This window comes from Pelodiscus sinensis, chromosome 12, assembly GCF_049634645.1.
Source record: "Pelodiscus sinensis isolate JC-2024 chromosome 12, ASM4963464v1, whole genome shotgun sequence".
Classification (NCBI taxonomy): domain Eukaryota; kingdom Metazoa; phylum Chordata; order Testudines; family Trionychidae; genus Pelodiscus; species Pelodiscus sinensis.
The window spans coordinates 11844386-11865577 of NC_134722.1; the positions used below are offsets into that span (position 1 = coordinate 11844386).

General features: G+C 43.9%; 1 protein-coding gene across 1 annotated transcript in view; it reads right to left on the reverse strand.

The window, feature by feature from the left end:
* The window catches only part of CDYL2 (chromodomain Y like 2), a 109606-nt gene extending 105750 nt beyond the window's left edge, over positions 1-3856 (reverse strand). Inside the window, exon 1 of the mRNA XM_075940014.1 lies at positions 3249-3856. Within this exon, the coding sequence (XP_075796129.1) occupies positions 3249-3272 (24 nt within the window). The 5' untranslated portion in view covers positions 3273-3856. The remainder of the gene's footprint in view (positions 1-3248) is intronic.
* Between the last annotated feature and the right edge of the window lie 17336 nt (positions 3857-21192).

Below are 21192 nucleotides of genomic sequence, written 5' to 3' on the forward strand. Positions count from 1 at the left end.
AGAATCCAACCCATAGAAATCATTTGACAATGAAAAGGACAGCAGGGCAACGTAATTTACTGTAGATGTTTTGGCTGTAATCTTAAATTTCCTTTAACTTCCACAGATTCACTTATTTATCTTGAAGTCAACATTGTGTTGAAAAAAATCTATCTTTAAAATAATTTAATAATACAAAATGGATGAACTGTTTTATTTTAAATATATATAAAACATCACATATCGTGTTTTCAAAATGTAAGGTTTTGCACTGAATTATGTTTCTCATATGTTACATGATGTAGACATGGAAGGATGTGGGTTAGAGGGTAATAATGCAATATACTCTTTTTAGTTATGACTACTATAACTTTAATCAGCTGTACTAAAATAATTTTTATCCATAACAATTGCTTACTATTATAGAGATAACTGCACTTGCTTGATTCACAAAACTGCCATAAAATTCTTTGAAGGACTGAGCTATTATTCAGGCAGTCCTGTACATACCTAATAGATTGATAAGGTGTATCTACGATAAAAATGTTATGTGGAGTGCTTTAAGCCCTAAATCACTCAGAAGAGCAACCTGTTAAAAGTGACAATTCTAAGCTATTTAACATGCCTTGTGCCATAAAAAAATTTTACTTGGCCAAAAATGCAACAAAACACTGCCACATACCATCAAAAATGAGGTATTGACTCCAAATACACCACATGTTCACAGTGATAACATCTTCTCCTATGCTACCGAACTGGTAATTGACATCACTATCTACCCAACTGTTAGAAGTTTCTTCCTAACGACTCCAGGAAACCCCAAGAGATTGTTAGATGTGGGAGGGGGGTTGTGTGCGCTTGTGTTTGGAGGTTTAGCAGTCATTTAACCAAAGCCTACCAGCTGCCTACTTGTAGCATGTCAGAATATAAACTATTCAGTTTTCCAGGAGTTCTCTCTGGCCCCAGTCAGAAGTAGCTTCACAGTGAAAAGGTTTTTACACCACATGGATTGAATTGCTAACTTAGCACTGTACCTGCTTTTCCCAGCAGCTTGACACAAACACCATAATCTAATACTATGTACCATTCTAGAAGGTCATGTTCTAGACATATCAACAAAGTAGAGGCAGAGATCCATTCTTTCACTTACCTGTTCTAATGGACACATCTCTTCTCTATTATAGATAAGCATACTGATAAGCAAAAACAGTCCAAAAGGAACAATAAAGAATGATCCACAGGCTGCAAACTATATCATATACTACACTGCCTAGGTGCAATTCATGGTACAATCAACAGACTAGACTAGTGCCTTTAAAATGACCATGATTCAGTGTGCTTCTTAGATTACAACTCTGGATTTCACATATCATTTTCATGTTGCATTGTTAATTGCAGAATTTCTACACAATACATGATATTAAATATAGAGCCCTTTCCCCATTCCTATAGGCCACCTACTCATTCAGAATATAGATTTTTATTAATAAATAGGAGCTGTAATGACACAGCCAGTGTCAATTTTAACAGTATGTGCTTGTTTCCTTTCAGAACCAATCTAGACCTGTAATGAAATGTCTCTGGGATGCAAAGCTATTTAAAACTTCTCCATGATCCCCAGAAGTTACAAATAGGCAATAAAAGAAGAGCTGAACGAAACCTTTATTTGACTGAGAGTTATGGGCCAAAGTCATCCTTGATAGATCTTTTATAGATGACAAAAGACAGAGCACAGATAAAGTTGAGGCAATACCATAATAACTAATTACAAACCCTACACTACAAAGTCTATTAAGAAATGGAGGAAAACAAGTTGACTATTAATTTAGATCAGTACATGTCTCTGAGCATTAAATCTCAGGTATGAGAGGCTAAGTTCTATTTATGTCAAGGAAACAAAGTCTAGCGGATCACAGATCCTGTGAGAAAAGTTGATCACAGACCCTGTGAGTTTTAGATGCAAGTGCCCAAATTCTATGATCAAAATAGACCATGCCTCACTACTCCTGTGGCACCAGACCCAGGTGCATCATTGTACATGAGTGCTGCTAAAACCTTGGCACTTGGATGGAACTGGAACATGACAATTTTTGGTTGCAAGTCTCAAATTGTACAGTGTAAACAAGAAGTCAACTTATTCCAATCCCACTGAGAAAAGATGGTGGTCTTTGATGAATCCTGGCCCAGTCTCAGTCATAGGAATAGATATGATTTTTTTTTTTAATTTCAATGATGGTAAAATTTGGTTCAAACCCCAAATTCTGTCAAAATCCAGGTGAATGCATTTGCTGGACCAGGTATTTGCAGTTCTTGGCTCCAAATTCTCTTGTGGACCAGCAGGAGGATTAGCCTTGTTCTTGCTTTAGACGTTTAAAAAGGGGTGCGCCCAGGGCCAAAACGTGGCTGGATCCAGCGAGCCGAGACGACTGCCAGATGTGGTTGTGCAGTCGGAGATCGGAATTTGTGCCTTTTTTGGCGCAGCAAGGAGCAGCCAGACTTGTGGATGGCACACATGGGGGCTGGGGGGGAAAGCACGGAACCGGGCAGGATGCAACGAGCGCCAGCTTTTCCCCTTCCTCCCTTGGCCACAGAGGTCCCCGCAGCCCCCAGGGACCTGCCAAACTTTGACAGCCACCTCCTTCCCCCCCCCCCCCACACAGACACTGCCCCGATCCCCTCCCGGCGAAGCCTCTGATCTCCCCTCCCCTCCCACCTCCACCCCCAGGCGCAAGGTGAAGCAAGCGGGCGCCTGCTCCTGCACTTTGCACGGCCAGGCGCGGAGCCGCCTCCATCCCTGCGCCCTCCTCCCCAGCAGCGCCGCGGCGCATTGCCTCCCCCCCCCCCCCTGCTCTCCCCTCCCCTCCCGCCCCAAATCTGCAGATTCAGCACGTCCAGCCCCGCCGATGACTTTACCTGGACTTTCTCCACTCTCCGGGCGCCTCACGCCTCCCATCCTACCGCTAACTCCGGCTCGCGCTCACTCCTTCCTCCTTCTCCCTCCTGCAAGGCCTGCTGAGCGCCGGCCCCACGGAAAGTAGGGGGAGGCAGAGACCGAAGGGGGGAGGCAGGGGGGCGCTCCCCCCGGCGCCCCCTCTCCTCCCCAGCCCGGCTCCCCCCACCCTAGCCCTCGCCTCGGCGATTTCCTCCCCTCTCCAGGAACTAAGCAGGCTCCGCTAAGCGTCTCCCAAACAAGCCCCCCGCGGCTGCCTCCCCTGGCCCCCGGCCCTCGCCCGGCTGCGGCGTGCCGCTCGCCCCGGCGGCCCCCCTACCTCGTAAAGGTCCCCCGAAGCCATGCTGGGCGGCGGGACCTGGCTGCCTCGGTCTCCCCCGCTCGCCGTGGAGTAAACTGTGCGGTGCGGAATGACAGGCGCCGGGCCGGCTGTGCGCAGAATCAGAGGCGAGGAGAGAGAGAGGGAGGCAGCGGGCGGGCGGCGGGGCTGGCTGGCGTAACCAGCCAGCCGCGCTGGAGCAGGGCGCCGCGCTCAGTGGCTTGGGCGAGCGAGCTCCCCCCCCCCCCGCCGCCTCCTCGTGCCGCTCCCCGCCAGCTTGAGGGGGGGGGCTGCCCTCGACACGCGTCTCCGGGCCCCCTCCGACGTGCCGCCCCTGGCGGGTGCGCTTCCAACTCTTTCCACCGCCAAAAATGGGGGTGTCGGACCTGAGGGGAGCCCGGCGCAGCGCCGGCCGGGGGGGCTGGCTGTGGGGCTGACCGGGCGGCACTTGGGGGTTAGGGGTAGCTGGGAGGGGGCCTGCCACCTCCGTGAGGGAAAGTGGCCACCGAGGAACCCGAGGGGGTGGCCATGGCTTCCTCCGAGCCCCATCCACCGCAGGACTCCTCTCAAGGAAATGGAGGTGGTAGGTTCTTCCTGCTGATAGCCGCCCTCCCCCATGGCCACCCGTTAGGGAGCAATGAGGAGGCCGTGGTGTCCTTCAGTGCCCCCGCTCTCCTTTTCTTCTCCCCGGCTGCTCCTCCAAGTCCCTCTCCACAAGCCACTACCAGGAAAGGGGAAGGTTTCTTCAGGGCTTCTTCCAGCCTTCCCACAGTTGCAGTGGCCACCCATCTATGGAACTGCCCATGACTGGCTTTGAGATCCTCCTCCTGTACATACAGACAGGTAGCCAACTTCATGAAGTAATGTCTTTATGGAGAGTGAACTAGGGAACAGATTTTTCTCTTCCACTTTGCTCCTTTTTTGAAGGAAGGACTGCTTACGAACTGGCTCTTCCCACCTGACACCCCTTTTATTTGCAACTTTGGCATCAGAGTTGTATTGTTAGAGATATTTCTCAAAAGAGGTACCTTGTGTTCCAGCTCTGCTTTGTCTCCAATGTCAAATGTTGTAGAAACCCATTAGGGTTTGGAGCCCATGCAGAGGATGAGGAGAGCCTACTGGACGAAGGTGTCATAAATCCATGCTTAATGTTAGCTTTATACTGTTTTATTAGAACAGAAAGTTGCTATCAGACTAGGATGGGTCAGGTTTGCCTTTGGGCAAGATTATCCAGGAAAAAAGCATAAGAGAAAATGCAAATGGGGATTCTGCCCTAATGGGACATACTCCAGAATGCCTGGACAAGGAGTCTTTCCCTAGATCTGTTTAGGCCTCATGCTACTGAAATGTTCTGGACACTCATGGAGCCTCTGTTTTCAATAGGATGGGATGGAATCTGAATTTTTGTCTGCAAGGAAACCATCTAGGAATTGGGCTGTATTTTGGAGAAGAATTGTCATTAAAATGTTCAAGGAAGCAAAAGACTCTTTACAGTGGGTGCTATTATCATAACAAATGATTTTTCCACAGTTTCACAACCCCAGGTCTACCCAACTGAAAGGACATATCCTCCATCTAAAAAGTAATAATCTCAATAACACCTTTTGTGACAATAGAGAAAAAAGCACATATATTCTGCAGTGCTTGATAGAATCCATTGCATCTTGACTTCATAGAAACACTATTGTCATCAAACACTTTTCAGAGATAGCTGTGTTAGTCTGTTTCTCCAAAACCAACAGGGAGTCCAGTGGCACCCGAAAGACTAACAATTATGTCATTAATCTCTATGGTGCCACTGGACGCCTTGCTGGTTTTACTATGTTTCCTGGTTTCAGATTTGAAGTTTTCATCTCCCTACAAGACACCATTGACCAGTAAATAGCATGGTCCTTTTCACAGTCTCTTGAGAGATGCTACTGGATGCTGTCAGGTGTGGCTATGTTTTAGCCCTGTTTTCTGGTTGCCTACACTTTATTGGTATTCATCAGTTTTGGTTGTATGATCTCAACCTTCTGAATGCTTCTGTAATACACGTGTGCGAGATTTGTTAATAGAGACAGATTTGAATAGAAAGTGGAAGGCAATGATTAAATATAGTAACTACTTTGTTACTAGTAAATATGGTTATTTTGGGTTTGGCATTGTATTGTCTTCTGAATTTTCATTTTACAATGAAGAATTCAAATAGAATAAATACCAAATACAGTAAAACTAAAGAATGCTGTATGTAACAAAAATTTACCAATACTTTCAGTACTTACAATTGATTTTTTTCAATTCTGTATTCTCTTTTACCATGACAGTAGGAAATATTTATATATATCTTGACTGACTATTCAACCTACCAGTATCCTGAATTGTGAATATTACATTTGGTGATTATGAACTTCCCAGCTAACCAGTTTAGTATTGACATACGGGTCAATAAAAACTCTTAAAGTATTTTGGAGTTTAAAGCCATTTATGGTTCATGTGGTTTATTGGATGATATGATCAATTTAAAATTCATACGAACAAAGCTAGATTGTTTGCAGAAAAGCTAATAGTTTTGTACAAGGGAGTAAGTGGAGATTTGCTTTATGCTTACCAATTTTCCAGCAATATTATAATTTTTTGAGATCTGATATTTAAGTTATAACAGATAGAAAGAGTTAAGAAATATCATAAACTGTCCATGACTTACTAATTATGCTCCATTGGCATAGTAGAAATTCCATAATACCCAATACATTTATTACTTGATAATCATACCCAATGGTTTTGCCTTGATTTTATTGTAGAACTCCTATGTCAGAAGACAAATTATTTTGTGCTAAAGTAAACTGAGATTGGTGGTTTACAGTAGCAGTCAGCCCTTTAGAATGCTCACTGTGCAGAAGGCTCCTTTACATGTTGCTAAATGAATGAATCTAGTTTGCGGGACACATTTGTATTCCTTTTTTTCTCCTTTCCACAGCAAAAAATTCAAAATGGCAGTCAAACAAGTGAGTCACTTCTCAAGTGAGTCGTACAACTTTCTTTTCATAATTTTTTGAAAGAATTAATTTCAAAGATGTCTTAAATAAATTTAAAAACGTCCCTTTTGTAGTTATTGACGAACTTTATGGTACGTCTTGATAATCTGAAAGATCTCTCTAGCCTTCTATGTCAACTATTCTCAAACCAATGAGAATTAGAATTACCACTCTCTAGTCACACTCAGAGAGGCTTACAGGAGGTTGTCTACATTTTAAATGTGTGTGCATGCTTGCAGGACTATTACACCATATTTGGGTTATGTGAACATTGTCGATAAAATTGCTATAGAAGATGTTATAGTACAAGCTAGATCACAAGCTAGGCAAGCATTACTTACTGGATCCTTAAAAAGAGGAATGCTTTAGTGAATACTTCAAAGAGGGGAAACATCTTTTTCCTGATTACTCATTCCTTGTTTTTAAAATTTGCAGTCCCTTGGGGATGCAGTAAAGTGTGAGTCAATAGTAAGGAATAGGAAGAGGACTTTTATGAATATTTAACCCATGAAAAGTTGATTGTGGTCTCAGTGATATTTTTCCTCCTATAAGTAAGTTTGGCAAAATAACCAAATGCATTTGTTTAGTTAAAAACAAGTGTATATTTTACTAATCAGTTTGTATGAGTAATATCTATTTGAGTCTTTGTGCATAAACCAGAAAGAATGTCTGACAACAATGGAAATTTATTATTAAACTGTCTCAGTTTCTACTGACAGTTTTTATAGAAAGTAATTTTTTTAAATAATAATTGTTTTTAAATTTAAGAATGTCAGAATAAGAATGCAAGTTACTGCAAAATTACAGTTGCGTTGTAAAAATCACAACTTAGACACTATTACAAACATTATACTGAATATTCATAGCAAAATATGCACTATTCATCCTCTTAATTATTCTCTATTCCCTACCGTTTGCCATTCCAAGAGCCAGTGGAAGGAAGGCAGAGAGATTGTGAGAATGATGCACAATCATCACACAGTGTTTCTGGTTTGAAAAGGTATTTTGGGTTCCAGCAGTACTCTCCATTTCAATATCTCTCAAACTGGCAGAATCTTTCAAAATGGAAGAAACTTAAGTGAAATAATTGTACCATTTTTAGTTAAAAAATAAAGGTAGTAGCATGTCTGTGATCTTGATTTATTTTTTATTGACTGGTCATAGTACTCTCAGTGCCATATAGCCAACATAGTTTCAGCCCCCAGGATCTTACAGCCTCAGTGTCCAATCTTGCAATGAGCTGTGGATGTGTGAGACACTGTAAGATGGAGTCCAGTGCAAGATCAAGGCATAAGGACTACGCGATACACTTAATCACTAATGAGAAAATGCTTTCTGCTGTGATTAGTCCCATAGATTTCAGTGTATTTGCAACTGACAGTAGTAAATTTAGCAGGGTCTCTATCTTAGATTAGATACAGATAATACCATATAGGATATAATGGTGGGCATTTGTTAGGTTATCATGGAAAAGCACCATGAACACCTAAATTGGGTTTTAAAGAGAAATTAAAATGAAAAGAGGAAAGGCATTGGGTGAAGAAAAGAGGGAGAGAGGGAGTTATAATCTGGCTGGGAAGGGGGAAGATAAGATGGAAGAAAGATACAAAAGAGGACATTCAGGAAGGTGGGTTGGAATGAGCAGAAGTAATGGGAATCGGACTAGGGAGATAAGAGACCAAACATGCAGGCAAGGACAGAGCTGTACTAAACCTTGAAGATGAGAAATTTAAATATGATGCTGAAAGCAGTAGGGAGCCCCTTGAAAGGATCTGAAAAAGGGATTGACCTGATCAAAGTGGAAGGTAGGACCGTTTTAGGGTACGTCTAGACTACAGGGTTTTGTCGACAGAAGTTTTGTCGACAGATACTGTCGACAAAGCTTCTGTTGACAAAGAGCGTCTAGACTACATTCAGTTCTGTCGACAAAGCAAGCTGCTTTGTCGACAAAACCCTGTAGTCTAGACACAACCCTACATGCAATAACACCTTCTGTCGACAGAACTCTGTCGACAGAAGGCATTATGCCTCGTAAAATGAGGTTTACCAGCATTGACAAAACTGCTGAGTTCTGTCGACGTTATGTCGACAGAACTCAGCGGTAGTGTAGACGCAGGTATAGTTTTGTCAACAAAAGTCCACTTTTGTCGACAAAACTCTGTAGTCTAGACACACCCTTAGTTGCAGCAATAGTTTGGAAATACAGTAAAGAAATGTTGTGAGGAACAGGAATTCATAAACATGTACCTTTCAGGATGAAAAGTGAGAGGTAACCAAAGCATGAAAGAATACCTTAGCAGTCGGAGTGAAGAGGAAGGAATAGGTTTTAGAGGTTTGGTAAAGGAAGAATTAACAGGATATGGCAATTGTCTAGAGCAGGGGTGGGCAATAATTTTTGGTGGGGGGCCACTCCAAGATTTTGGTAAGTGGTCCAGGGCCTCATTTTTCTATAGGGGGTCTAGGTTGGGGGCTGGGTGCAGAAGGGCGCACGGGGTAAGGGACTGGGGTACAGGAGACAGCATAAGATCTCAGAGGGTGTTTGGGTGAAGGAGGGGGTTGTGACCTGGGTCAGGGGATTGTGATGTAGGGTCAGGGAAGGAGTGTAGGTACAGGAGAGGATTCTGGCCTGTGGGAAGAGAGTGGGAGGGGGTACAGGGTCTGGGAGGGAGTTGGCACCTGGGGAAGGAGATGCAGAGAGTTTGGATGGTGATCTGGGGGAGGGAGTTGGGGTGCAAGAGGCAGGCGCTGGCTGGGAGTTTACCTAAGTGTCTCCTGGCTGGTAGCCCTAGCCTGCTTGAAAATACAGGCTGCTCCATCCACGTGGCTCTCAACTGCAGCTGCCAATAAGAGCTGAGAGATTGGCTGAGGTCAGTTTGTATTGGCTGGTTGTTTCTGTCCAATAGGAGCTGGGGATTGGGCTGGGGGCAGGGATATCGCACAAAGCCTCCCCCTCCCTGCAGAGTAGAGCAATGCAGCCTCTGTGTTAAACGCGGCAGCTGTGTGTGCCTGAGGATTCCGGCAGGGTGGTCCACGGGCCGGATCTAGTGGCTTGGCAGGCCAGATCTGGTCCCCGGGCTGTATTTTGCCCAGCCCTGGTCTAGAGTAACAGAAAGGAATATTTATTGTGACACCACTGTTTTGCACTTGATAATCGGTAGGAAAATGGAAATTTTGACAGAGCTGGAGAAATGCAGTTGGCATTCAAATGTTGATTGTGAACCGATAAGGAAAGATGTCAAACACGTTGAAAGGCATGAGACCAAATAGATGCTGGCCAGCAAAATATGGGAAATCGTCAACTTAGAAAAGGTAGTTAAATGTATATGAGTCGGTGATTATGAAGGAAAAATAGGAGGAATCAAATTTCAGGTCACTAATTTGTACATTTTGTAGGGGGAGACAGTGGATTTAAAAAACGAGTATTCTTTGTACTCATGAAAATGCTGAACAGTCTTCATTTCAAAGGTAAACAAATGATTGATCACGTGTTTCTGATTCTGAGTTGAAAAGATGGTTAGTAAATTGTATATGGTTTTTATAAAATTTAAGGAAACATTTAGAAAGGCTGACCAACACATCACAATGTATTTAAAGCAAATATATGGTAAGAATAGGTAATACGAATAGTGTTTTAGAAAATGGATGGGTATCTATTGATCTTTAAGCAGTAATACTCTAACAACTTTGTATAGAACTTAAGGACTGAGTGAATCCAGTGATCTTCATATGTGACTGAATGGAGTGCTTCCAGCATTAAAAGTATATTTGAATTGCAATTGTTGTTAAGAGCACCCTGATCTGTTCCATTATTGTATGTTTGCTACTTTTCACAAAAATTATGATATGGTTTTATACTATTTTGACTTTTCTGTTTTATGGGAATAATTAAATATTTTAACCTATGATGTGTGAGAAAATGGATCCCAAGAAAAATATCTAGTAAACCATCCTGAGATGTCTGTAATAACAAGCCATACCCTGAATCAGAATCTAATAAGTCAATGTTATGTATTCTTATTGCTATCCATACGGCCTTAGGAATTAAGAAGGAGGAGGCCTGACTACGAGAGACTAGAAAGCCATGTTCTTACAATAGTAAATATATGAAAAGGAAACACTGGAGGTATTTTTTTCTAATATTTTCACTTAACTTGGTATTTGATTTAGGAGTTAAAGACAGAAATGAAAAATAAAAAGAATCAGAGAAAGACAGACCCTGTTGGACAGTTATCTACTTTGGAGAATGTGTCAGGTCAGACACAGTCCATAGCTCTAATAGTGCAAATTAATCCAGTTGACCTATTGACTTTAATGGATCCCTGTATAGAATAAGAATCTATGCCTCGTGACCTTAACAAGATAATTTGCATACCTCCCAAAATGGATAATCTGTTTACTTGTTATAACCAATTTGTTTTCATTATGTATGGCTCTCCAAGGTAGCTAAGAAAATACTTGGAGGTCGCATATACAACCTTCTGATAAATGATTGACACAGGCAGTATTCTTTCTAAAACAAGGCATATTTTATTGATACAATAACATTCTTTGACACAATAACAATCTAAACACAAATCTCTTCAAACAACTTAAGGCACTTCAGACCATATTAGTTTATAGCTTCAAATGACACTAAGTGGCTGGTCCCTGCTTACAATGATCACTCATTTCCAGGTAGCTGACAGCAATTTTTAGATATTCATTAAGTATACATATTTAAATATATAAAGATATACATATATAAATCCCTTTCACAACCAACACACAGGCACACATTTTTATTAACATCACTATTTATATACACTAGCATATTATACTATAAATATTACTTACTCATCTGACAGCACAGTGTCTTCTGTTTTTTCTTTCACTCCTCTACTGCATCCTTCTCTTGTCATCCTTCTTGGTGCTGCTTCACCTTTTTCTTGTACTCACCTTCTTCACTTCTTTCTCTGCCTATGTGCCTTCTCAACTTCTTCTCAGCCTGTCAGAGGTCAAATGACGCACTGACCTTCATACCATTTTCAGTTCTTCTTTTAGACACATGACATCATTCCGTTTGATTATTTCAATTATCACAATCATTGTTTACCACCTTCTTTCCCTTCCATTTCTATTATGTGTCCTTTTGCTTATATTCTAAATATCTCACATTGTTATGATTTGATTATCAACTTTTATTACCAATTTAGTTTTTTAAAATTGTGACCTTTGGCCTCCATTTAATGGTGGAGTGAAACTTGCTTATTTAAAATGGAAGCCAAGAACACAACATGGAGTTTCTCTAGTATTGTTATATGGATCAGTTTGTTGGATATGAGCAATATTAAAAAAAAAATCAGGAAAAGAGAAGGCTGCAGTAATTAAAAAAACAGTGCATGGAGTAATGGACCATAAGAAAATAAAGTAAAGATACTATATGCAATATCTATGCCGTATAGAAAAAGGGACAGTAATTACCATAGTAGAGGAGATATCACTATCAAAACAGTGTTTTCTGGAACAAATGAAAGTACCATTGTGTAATGACAGTCACTGAAAAGAACAAGACGAGAATATGATGGTGGTTAGGACTTGTTGCCAGGACAGACAAGTCATGATTGGTTTCTGATGTGAGTCAGTGGAAAATATATGGCTGATTCATTATCATCGCAACCACATTGTCATCTCAACCACATTGTAGTCACTGCAGAAGATGCATTACTAGCAGGTATTCATGTTCTAGGAAAAGTATGATTGTGAAGAACTTATCCAAACCCCATTGAAACTAATGGGACTTTTTCCCTCTGAGTTCTATGGGCTTTGAATTAGGAACCTGGATTCTACTGGGGTTACTAGTTAATCTCTCCCTTTGCTTCCCATTCATTGTGCCACCTACAATCTTATTTTAAAAGTATAAGCCACCTTCTTGCACTAATGCCAGAAAAGAAGCACGTTAGTTTTGTCTCCACTATTGAGATATCTTTTATCTTGCTTTCTACCGGAACACACACATTCTTTTTCAGGTTGCTCCCTGTGACACCAAGGATACATCTTTTCAGATTCTGCTCCATCTTGTTTGAAAGTGCAGTTGTTTCTACTGATGATGTCATGAGATATAATATACAGATGACAAAACATTCTTGTTTAAGCGGACAGGAGGCTCGCTCTGTAGGCAAAATACCTAATAAATAGGAAAAACAGTAGAACACATAGAACAGGGGGATGTCAGTGTCATGTGGAAAATTACTGTACTAGTCTACAAAAAGCTTTTAAAACGACAGTTCAATGGCTGAATTTTTGCAAAACTAAGGAAATACTCAGATGACACAAAGAAGAAGCAAATGAGACACATTCTTTTCTAATTCTCCAGTATGTCCTAAACATGAAATGAGAGAACATGGTCAGAGACATCATTCACTGTCTAACTTTTATAGGAGTAGAAATTTGCAAGTCTGAAATGGATTTTTCTAGTGGTCTATTCTATCTTGCAGGGACAATGCACACGGAAGGAGGGGGCATGTGGAGTCATGTGCCCCCTCATATTAGTCTCATCTATTTTATTGAGCAGGCTTATATGGACTGAGTAACACTGCTAAAGTTGGCTGTCCTCACTCAGCACCTTGGCAGGTGTGGGTTATGTTTGCTGTCAAGTGGTGCATGAAATAATACAAACAGCTTAGGATCCGCAGAAGTTATAATGGAATAAGGGCATGAAAATTGTGCCATGCCAAACAGAAAATATTAAGAGTTAACATTCTGTCTGGAGGAAGAACAGCATTACTGGGTCAGACCAGTGGTTCATCTAGCACTGTGTCCTGTCTTCTGACAATGGCCAGTGCCAGATGCTTCAGAGGCAAAGAACAGAACATGGCAATTTACTGAGGGTATGTCTACACTGAGAGATAAGGTGTAATTTAAGATTCTCAATTTCAGCTATGTTAATTGCATAGCTGAAGTCGAAGTGTCTTAACTCGACTTTTAGCACTGTCCATACTGCAGGAAGTCAAAGGGAGAACACTCTCCTTTCAACTTCCCTTACTCCTGGACTACCGGCATCAACCGGAGTGCCTCTCTCAGTTCGAATTAGCATTTCTTCACTACACCTGCTAATTCAAACCCTGGAACATTGATAGTGGCAGCTTCAATCTTCTCTGTAGTGTAGACATACCTCGAGTGACATATTCATCCCTTGTTGCCCACACCTAACTTTGGCAGTCAGATTTAGGGTCACCCACAGCAAGATATATTAGTGTCATTTGAGTAAGGAGCAATGAGAAGACAGAGAAGTTGGAAAACACCAATAGAACTACTTGAACTAAATAAAAGTCTCTTCCTGAGAGAACCTGTGCTATCTTCACCCTTCATACTAATAGGACTTGATATAATAAAGCATAGAAATAGGTTGATAACTCCCTCCCAATAACTAGTTCTAAAACAATATGGGTATTGTGGCCAGTTGGGGCTAAGCCCCTAGGTTCTGCTCTTCTTGGCGGGGTTTTCTTCGTGTGCCTCAGAGGCTCGCGGTGTCCCTAACACTGCCACAAAGGCAAGGGTATCCTGCTTTCCAAGCCCTTTTCATCATAGGCAAGTCCAGGGTATGGGAGGTCAGCCCCTATGTTAGACCACAGGGCCTCTCCTGTTTCTTGGAGGCAGCCCCCAGCCAGGAGGGAAGTTGGGGGGAACTCGGTCCCACCCACTTGCTCCAGGTTCTGGCCCAGGGCCTTATGGGGGAGGAGGGTAGACCCGAGTGCATTGTGAGGCCTGGCTCTTCCCTGGGCTACTCTTCCTGAGTACCTCCTTCCAATGCCTTGGGTCAGGCTTAGGTTGCAGGCTGTCTAGGGTCAGTCTCTTGTGCTGGGCTGCTCTGTTCTCCTTCCTTTCTCTTCTGGTCCATCCCTCCACTCCTTCCCCCCACCTTGCCTGAGGGAGGGTTATTTATGGTGCACTCATCAGCCTTAACTGGCCTCAGGTGTTGAACTGCTGGGCCACAGTCTCTGGAAGCCTATAATGGGAACATAAACCTGCATACCCAGCTCCCCGTGTATGTGCCTTCCACTAGGCTTCGGCAGCCCCCTGCCCTCAGGCTACCACAGTATGTCTACACAGCAAAGTTATTTTGAAATAACAGCCGTTATTTTGAAATAACTTTACTAGCGTCTACACAGCCAAACCGCTATTTTGAAATTAATTTGAAATAGCGATGTGCTTATTTCGAATTCGTTAAACTTCATTCCACAAGGAATAATGCCAAACTTGAAATAGCTAATTCGAAATAAGCGCTGTGTAGACAGCGCTTCAAAATAGGGGGCCTCCAGCCCTTCTGAGGGTACCCTGCTGGCACTCCGGGCCAAACCAGGAAAACTCTTCTCCTCCCCCTCAACCCCAGAGCCTGCAGACCCTGGTGCAGAGATTGGTGCCTCCGGCCATGCTGCCGCCCCAGCTATCCTCCTCCTCCCACTCCTGCTCCCCCTCCTGCCTCTTCCTCCCCCCGCCCCACCCTCCATACCCGCTCCCCCCACCAGGGATGCCAAGGCCCCCGCACCTGCAGTGCTGGGAGACAGGTGGACCAGCAAGACCCCCCAACTCTGAGCTTCTCCTCCCACTTCCTCCCCTTGCCTCCTCCTTCCAGCTCCCTCCTCCCAGGTTTACCTCTCCCCTCTCCCACCTCCCTCCCACCCTCATTCTCCCCCACCCCAGTTATGTTCAATAAAAAGAGAGTTTGTTTTTGGCAACACACGTGTTTTTATTTGACATCAGGAAGGGGGGTTAGGGAGGGGAAAGTGGAAGGACATGAGGGTGGAATAAGGCACAAGGCCCCAGTGGGGCATGCCAGGGAGACTTCACTCCTCCTCCATCTGGAAGCTCTCTCGCAGGGCCTCCCGGATACTGACAGCCCCCTGATGATCCTCCCGGCTGGCAGCCATGCGGGGCTGTGCACACAGGCCAGCCAAGTGGTCGGCCTCTGCCATCCAGCCTGGCAGGAAAGCCTCCCCACTTCCTTTCACACAAATTGTGCAGCACACAGCATGCTGCCACCATGTGTGGAATATTCCTCTCAGAGAGGTGCACGTGGGTGAGGAGGCATCTAAATCGGGCCTTCAGCTGGCCGAAGGCACCCTCCACCACAATGCAGGCCCTGCTGAGCCTGCCATTAAAGGCCTTCTGGGAGGGTTTTAGGTGTCCCGTGTAGGGCTTCATGAGCCAGGGCTCTAGTGGGTAGGCTGCATCCCCCACCAGGCACACAGGCATGTCCATGTCCCCGACCCTGATGTGGCAGTCAGGGAAGAAGGTCCCGGCATGCAGCCTCTGGCACATGAAGGAGTTGCGATACACCCGCGCATCGTGTGCTTTGCCGGACCAGCTCACATTAATATCCAGGAAGCGGCTCCAGTGTTCAGACACAGCCTGCAGGATGACCGAGAAGTATCCCTTCCAGTTTATGTACAGGGAGGCCTGGTGGTTTGGGGTATGGATGGGGATGTGCGTCCCGTTGATTTCTCCCCCAGGGCGCCAAAGCCCTTGATGACCGCGTCCACATCAGTGAGGTGGATGACTCTGTAGAGCAGCACTCTATTGATGGCCTTGACCACCTGCAGAGGGACACACAAAACCAAGAGTCACTGGGGTGTCAGGGTGGCTGACAGTGCTCCTTCCCCGCCACTGCCCCACACCACCTCCCCAGGAGCAACCCCAGCTGCAATCCTGGCCACTGCAAACTATTCTGTAGCTGGGACAGAACAAACCCTCCTGGGGAGGGGACTTACACCCCCCCACACACTTTTCCTTGAGGCAGCCCATCCCCTCTTTGCCTCCCTCCCCAGGCACAGTGGCTGGAGACTGCCATACCTGCATGAGCACTGCTCCAATGGTGGATCTCTCAACGCCAAACTGGTTCCCCACAGATCAGTAGCTATCCAGCGTGGAGAGCTTCCAGAGGGTGATGGCCACACACTTCTGGAGGAGAATGGCGGGCCTCATGTGCATGTCCTGTCACTGCAGAGCAGGGGTGAGCCACTCACAGAGCTCAAGGAAGGTATCCTTCTTCATTCTGAAGTTCTGGGTCCATTGTTGGTCTCCCCAGCACTCCAGGACGATGTGGTCCCACCAGTCGCTGCTGGTGTCCAGACACCAGATGTGGCGGGGCACGCTGGCGTCCGGGTGCTACTGCTGCTTGTCCTCATTCCTCAGGAGTGTCCAGAAAAGGGCCTGGGGGTTGGGCTGCAGCACATGCTTGTGAGGCAGCCTCCAGCAATTGCTGCCAGGCTTGCAGCAAGACATCCAAAATGAGCACCAGAGTGCCCAGGGGCAGCTCTGGCTCCATGGTGCCAAGTGCTGTGGTGTCCTGAGTCAGGGCAACCAAAGCAGCCAGAGAAAAAAAAGCTTTGCTGTCCCTCAGCGAGGTAGGCAAGCAAGCAGGGAAATCTGAGAACCGGCTGTCCAGGGGGGTCCCTTTAAGCAAAAGCCTCAGATAGCCACAGGCAGCAGCCACACAAAGTAACTACTGACCTGATGCCCTGCTGGAACTGGTTTCAGCTGGCCTTAAATGCGATTCAGCGTCCAATCATGGTTGTGACAATTTTCTTCCACTATTTGATCTGAGGAAGTGGGTCTGGCCCATGAAAGCTCATCACCTAATAAACCATCTTGTTAGTCTTTAAAGTGCTACATAGTCCTGTTTTTTGTTTCAGTCAGTGTGGACACACTATTTTGAAATAGAAAAACATTATTTCGAAATGCAATTTGTGTGTAGACGCGTCATTTCGAAATATCTTATTTCGAATTAACTATTTCGAAATAAGATATTTTGAAATAACATTGTAGTGTGGACTTATCCTATAATACTAACATATCAATATCTACTAATCTGTAGATATTTCAAATTTTGTTCATATTTAAGGGATTCTAACATTTTATATGCTAACCCAGAATATGTTTCTCTTTTGTTCATTTTTCAGTCATGGATTCAAATTAGGGCTTTGTGTTTTCATTGCAACCCACAAAATACCACTGCACACATAGTATTTATTACAGTGGCACAATACACTGTAGTAAGAAATCTGTGTTTAAATGTGCCAGGGGCTCTGAAGCCATGCAACGACACATGTCATTTCAGAAAAAAGAACAGCTAAAGACATATTGATGCAATTTCTTTATAATGGGAGACAAATAAAAGACACAAGACATACAGCAACATTTTGATTTTTGCATTACTTTTTGTGTTTATTACTATGTTAATATTAATTATTTGCACATGTGCCATTTCTTTCATCTGAGAATCTTGAAGTACTTTCCAAATGTGCGGGTGTATTATTATCCCCAACTTAATGATGAGACATTTTAAACATAGCAAATCTAAATGATTTTCCCAAGCTCATGAAGAATTTCAAAGAGAGGGATGGAACCCATGTCTCCTAACTCTGCATTAATTGCCCTTCCTGTATTACTATTGAAGATGATTGATTAATTTGATTTAATTTTGAAGAAACTGCCTTTGCAGTTAAAGAGATTCCAGACATTGGAGAATTACTGAGCATGGATTTCGCTTTGATTACTTTTAGGACAGACACATGCATAGATCCTCAAAATGAATGGGAAAAAAGAGTGGTGCATAAGGATTGCAATAGTGGCAAAAATATTACTATTACTTCAGAACTGGACATTAATAATCTACTCTTAAAGCAAAAGTCTGTAGGATGTTGCCAAACAGGAAAAGACTTTTTAGCTTAGGCAAGAGGAAATGGAGAGTTATGAGTATATACTAAGTCTATTCCTAGATTTATTCTTTGATTAGCTATATAGATTGAGGTATCTTGTTGGCCTTGTATGTATTTTGGGAGACTGTCGATTAACAAAGGCTGGAGTAAATACTTGTCCCTGTTGATTTAATTTATTGAATATATTGTCTGTTTTTAGATAGTAGACTGTGTATGGTGCTTTATATTTTAATCAGACCCAAGGTCTGAGAATACAAGACACATTACCAGTTAGTGGAGTTCTCCATTTATGCATGGGGAACATTGCTGGAATTGATTGTAGCTATACAACTGGAATTATATTTTTAAGTGTGACCTCAGTGTTTTGGTGCATACTTAAGTATGCCTGTTCATAGGACCAATCCTCAGGACCGTGATTGAGAATAAGGACTAAAAGACTGGGGGTACGGCTACAGTGGGTTTTTTTTTTTGAAGAAGCTATGCACACTGCTCTCACATTTGCATATCTTCTTCCATTTTTTTCTGGAAGAAGATTTTCCAATATTAGCCTGCCTACACGGGGCCAGATGTCGGAAAAAAACCCTCTTTCAGAAGCCCCCTTATTCCTCATAAAACGAGGTGTACAGGGGGCTTCTGAATGAGGGTTTTTTTCCCGACATTTGGCCCTGTGGAGATGGGCCAAATATCAGAAAATCCTCTTCTGGAAAAAAAAGAAGATATGCAAATGCAAGCGCAATTTGCATACCTACTTCAAAAAAAAAAAAAACCAAACCAGTGTAGGTGTACCCTCGGTGTTGAAAATGGAGTAAAATGCCTAAAAATCATTCTTGTACAGGTTTTACGATAATCTGCCAAAAAGCAAATATCCAGTTGGTCAGGTTCTCAGATATTAGGTAGATACTGCTTTATTTATATGCTGGGATGCTTAGTCTGTGACCTTGTCTGCAGTACAAGATAAGGTCAAATATATTAAGATAAATTTTTTAGCACCCAGTTTTGTAAAGTCGAAGGTGCATGTCCCCTCTGTGCGCAAGAGTTGGACATAGTGCATCCCCAGTACTGTGGCTACTATCAGCTTTGACAATGATGCACTGTGGGTAACTATTCCATAGTTCTTGCCATCCTTTTGCATTCTGGCTTAGGCTCCCAATGTCTGATGGAACAAAGGCAGTGCAGCAGATGGTTCTAGGTACATGTTGTCAACATCCCATAATGTACTCATCTTCTCCTACCCCCCTGCTTGAAAGCAATGCCAGACAAGCTTCGCAGCCTTTTCCCCCTGATTTTCCATGCAGATGCCATAGCAAGGCAAGCATGGATCCCTTTTAGCAGCAAAGTGCTAAGGCAAGCATAGCAAACATCCTGTGCCTTATGTTGCAGTATCTACAGTATCTGCAGAGTCTAGCAAGGAGTGAGGAAGAATGTGAGGAGACCATGAACAGACACTTGTGTGAAGCCCTTGAGTGGAGCAATTTGACAGATGCTGGCAGCAGTCGGTCCACTTGACACAGTGGAACACCGGTTCTGGTGCCAGGAGAAGAGCACAGACTGGTGGGGCTGCATAGTTATGCAGCTATGGGACAATCAGCAGTGGCTGCAAAACTTCTATATTCATAAGGCCACTTTCATGGAAGTTTGCAAATTGCTTTCCCCTGCCCTGAAGCACAAGAATACAAGAATGAGACATGCTCTGCAAATGGAGATGCAAGTGGGACTTGCCCTCTGGAAGTTTGCAATGCCAGACAGTTTCCAGTCAGCGGGAAATGAATATGGAAGGGGGAAAATCTACAGTAGGGGCTGTTGTGATCCAAGTAGTGAATGCAATCAATACCCTTCTGCTACGGAGGGTAATGACTCTGGGAAACATGGAGGACATAGTGGAGGGCTTTGCTGCGATGGGGTTCCCTAATTGCGGTAAGGCGAATTGGAATGCACATCCCCATCTTTGCACTGACCACCTTGCCAAAGAGTACATAAACGACAAGGGGTACTTCCCAATAGTGCTGCAGGTGCTGGTGGATCACAAGGACTGTTTCACTGACATCCACGTGCAATGGTGGGGAAATGTGCATGATACACACGTCTTTAGGAACTCCTGTCTTTTCAAAAAGCTGCAAGCTGGAACTTTCTTCCCAAACTGGAAAATTAACATTGGAGGCATTGAAATGCCAATAGCAATCTTGGGAGACCCAGCCAAACCCTTGCTTCCATGACTCATGGGCACAGGAGCAGGGCAGCCTGGACCGCAGTAAGGAGCAGTTCAATTACAAGCTAAGCAAGTACAGAATGTGCTTTTGGGAATTGAAAGAGAAGTTTTTGGAGTCTACTGACTATTTTAGATCTCAGCGAAAGCAACATTCCCACTGTAGTGGTAGCCTGCTGTGTCCTCCATAATATCTGTAAAGGTAACAGGGAAATTTTTATGCCAGGTTGGGGGGTTAAGGCAGAGCATTTAGCCACTATGAACAATCAGACACCAGGGCAATAAAGAAAGCACATCAAGGGGCACTACAAATTAGAGAGACTTTGAAAAATAGCTTTGTGAATGGCCAGACAGTGATACAACAGCCAGGCATGTTGCTTTTAACAGGATCACCCCTCTACATTAAGTGTGTTTGCCTGTAAACCCTTTAAGCTTCTCCCTTCCCCCCATGCAAGATAAAAAATAAAGATATTTTTGTTTTGAAATCATGCATTTTTATTTAGGGAACACAAGGAAGCAGGGACAGAAGAAGAGTTCAGGACAGGAGCTCTGGAAGGGGGAGAAGGGAAAATGGTGTATTCCATTCCCCCTGTTCAGCGATCACACATATGTGAGAATGACAGCCTTTTGTTCCGGGACACTTCCCTGGGGGTTGAGTATAGGGCTGCCCTTCTACCCCCAACGTTCTAGGGTGCTGGGGAGAGGAGGCTATAGAACATGGTGTGACGTAGTGGGGGTACTTGCTGGGCTGTGGTGACCTCTTCTGTCTGGAGCAAGATCCAGCAGGGAAAACCTTATTATGCAAAGGTGACTCCATACCAGTTGAACCAACCCCCCATGGGGAGAAACAAAGGGAGGTGGAATGCTGCCCTGGCTGGGGGCAGGGCTTGGAGAAGGGGAGTTAGTTCCTGGCTGGAAAGCAGGGAAGAAGAACTGGGGACGGGGCTGGGATCCCCCCATCTCAAGGGGGCACTGAGGCCTCTTAGCCCCAGTTCCTGTAACCAGATTACATCTGTGCTATGCTGTAT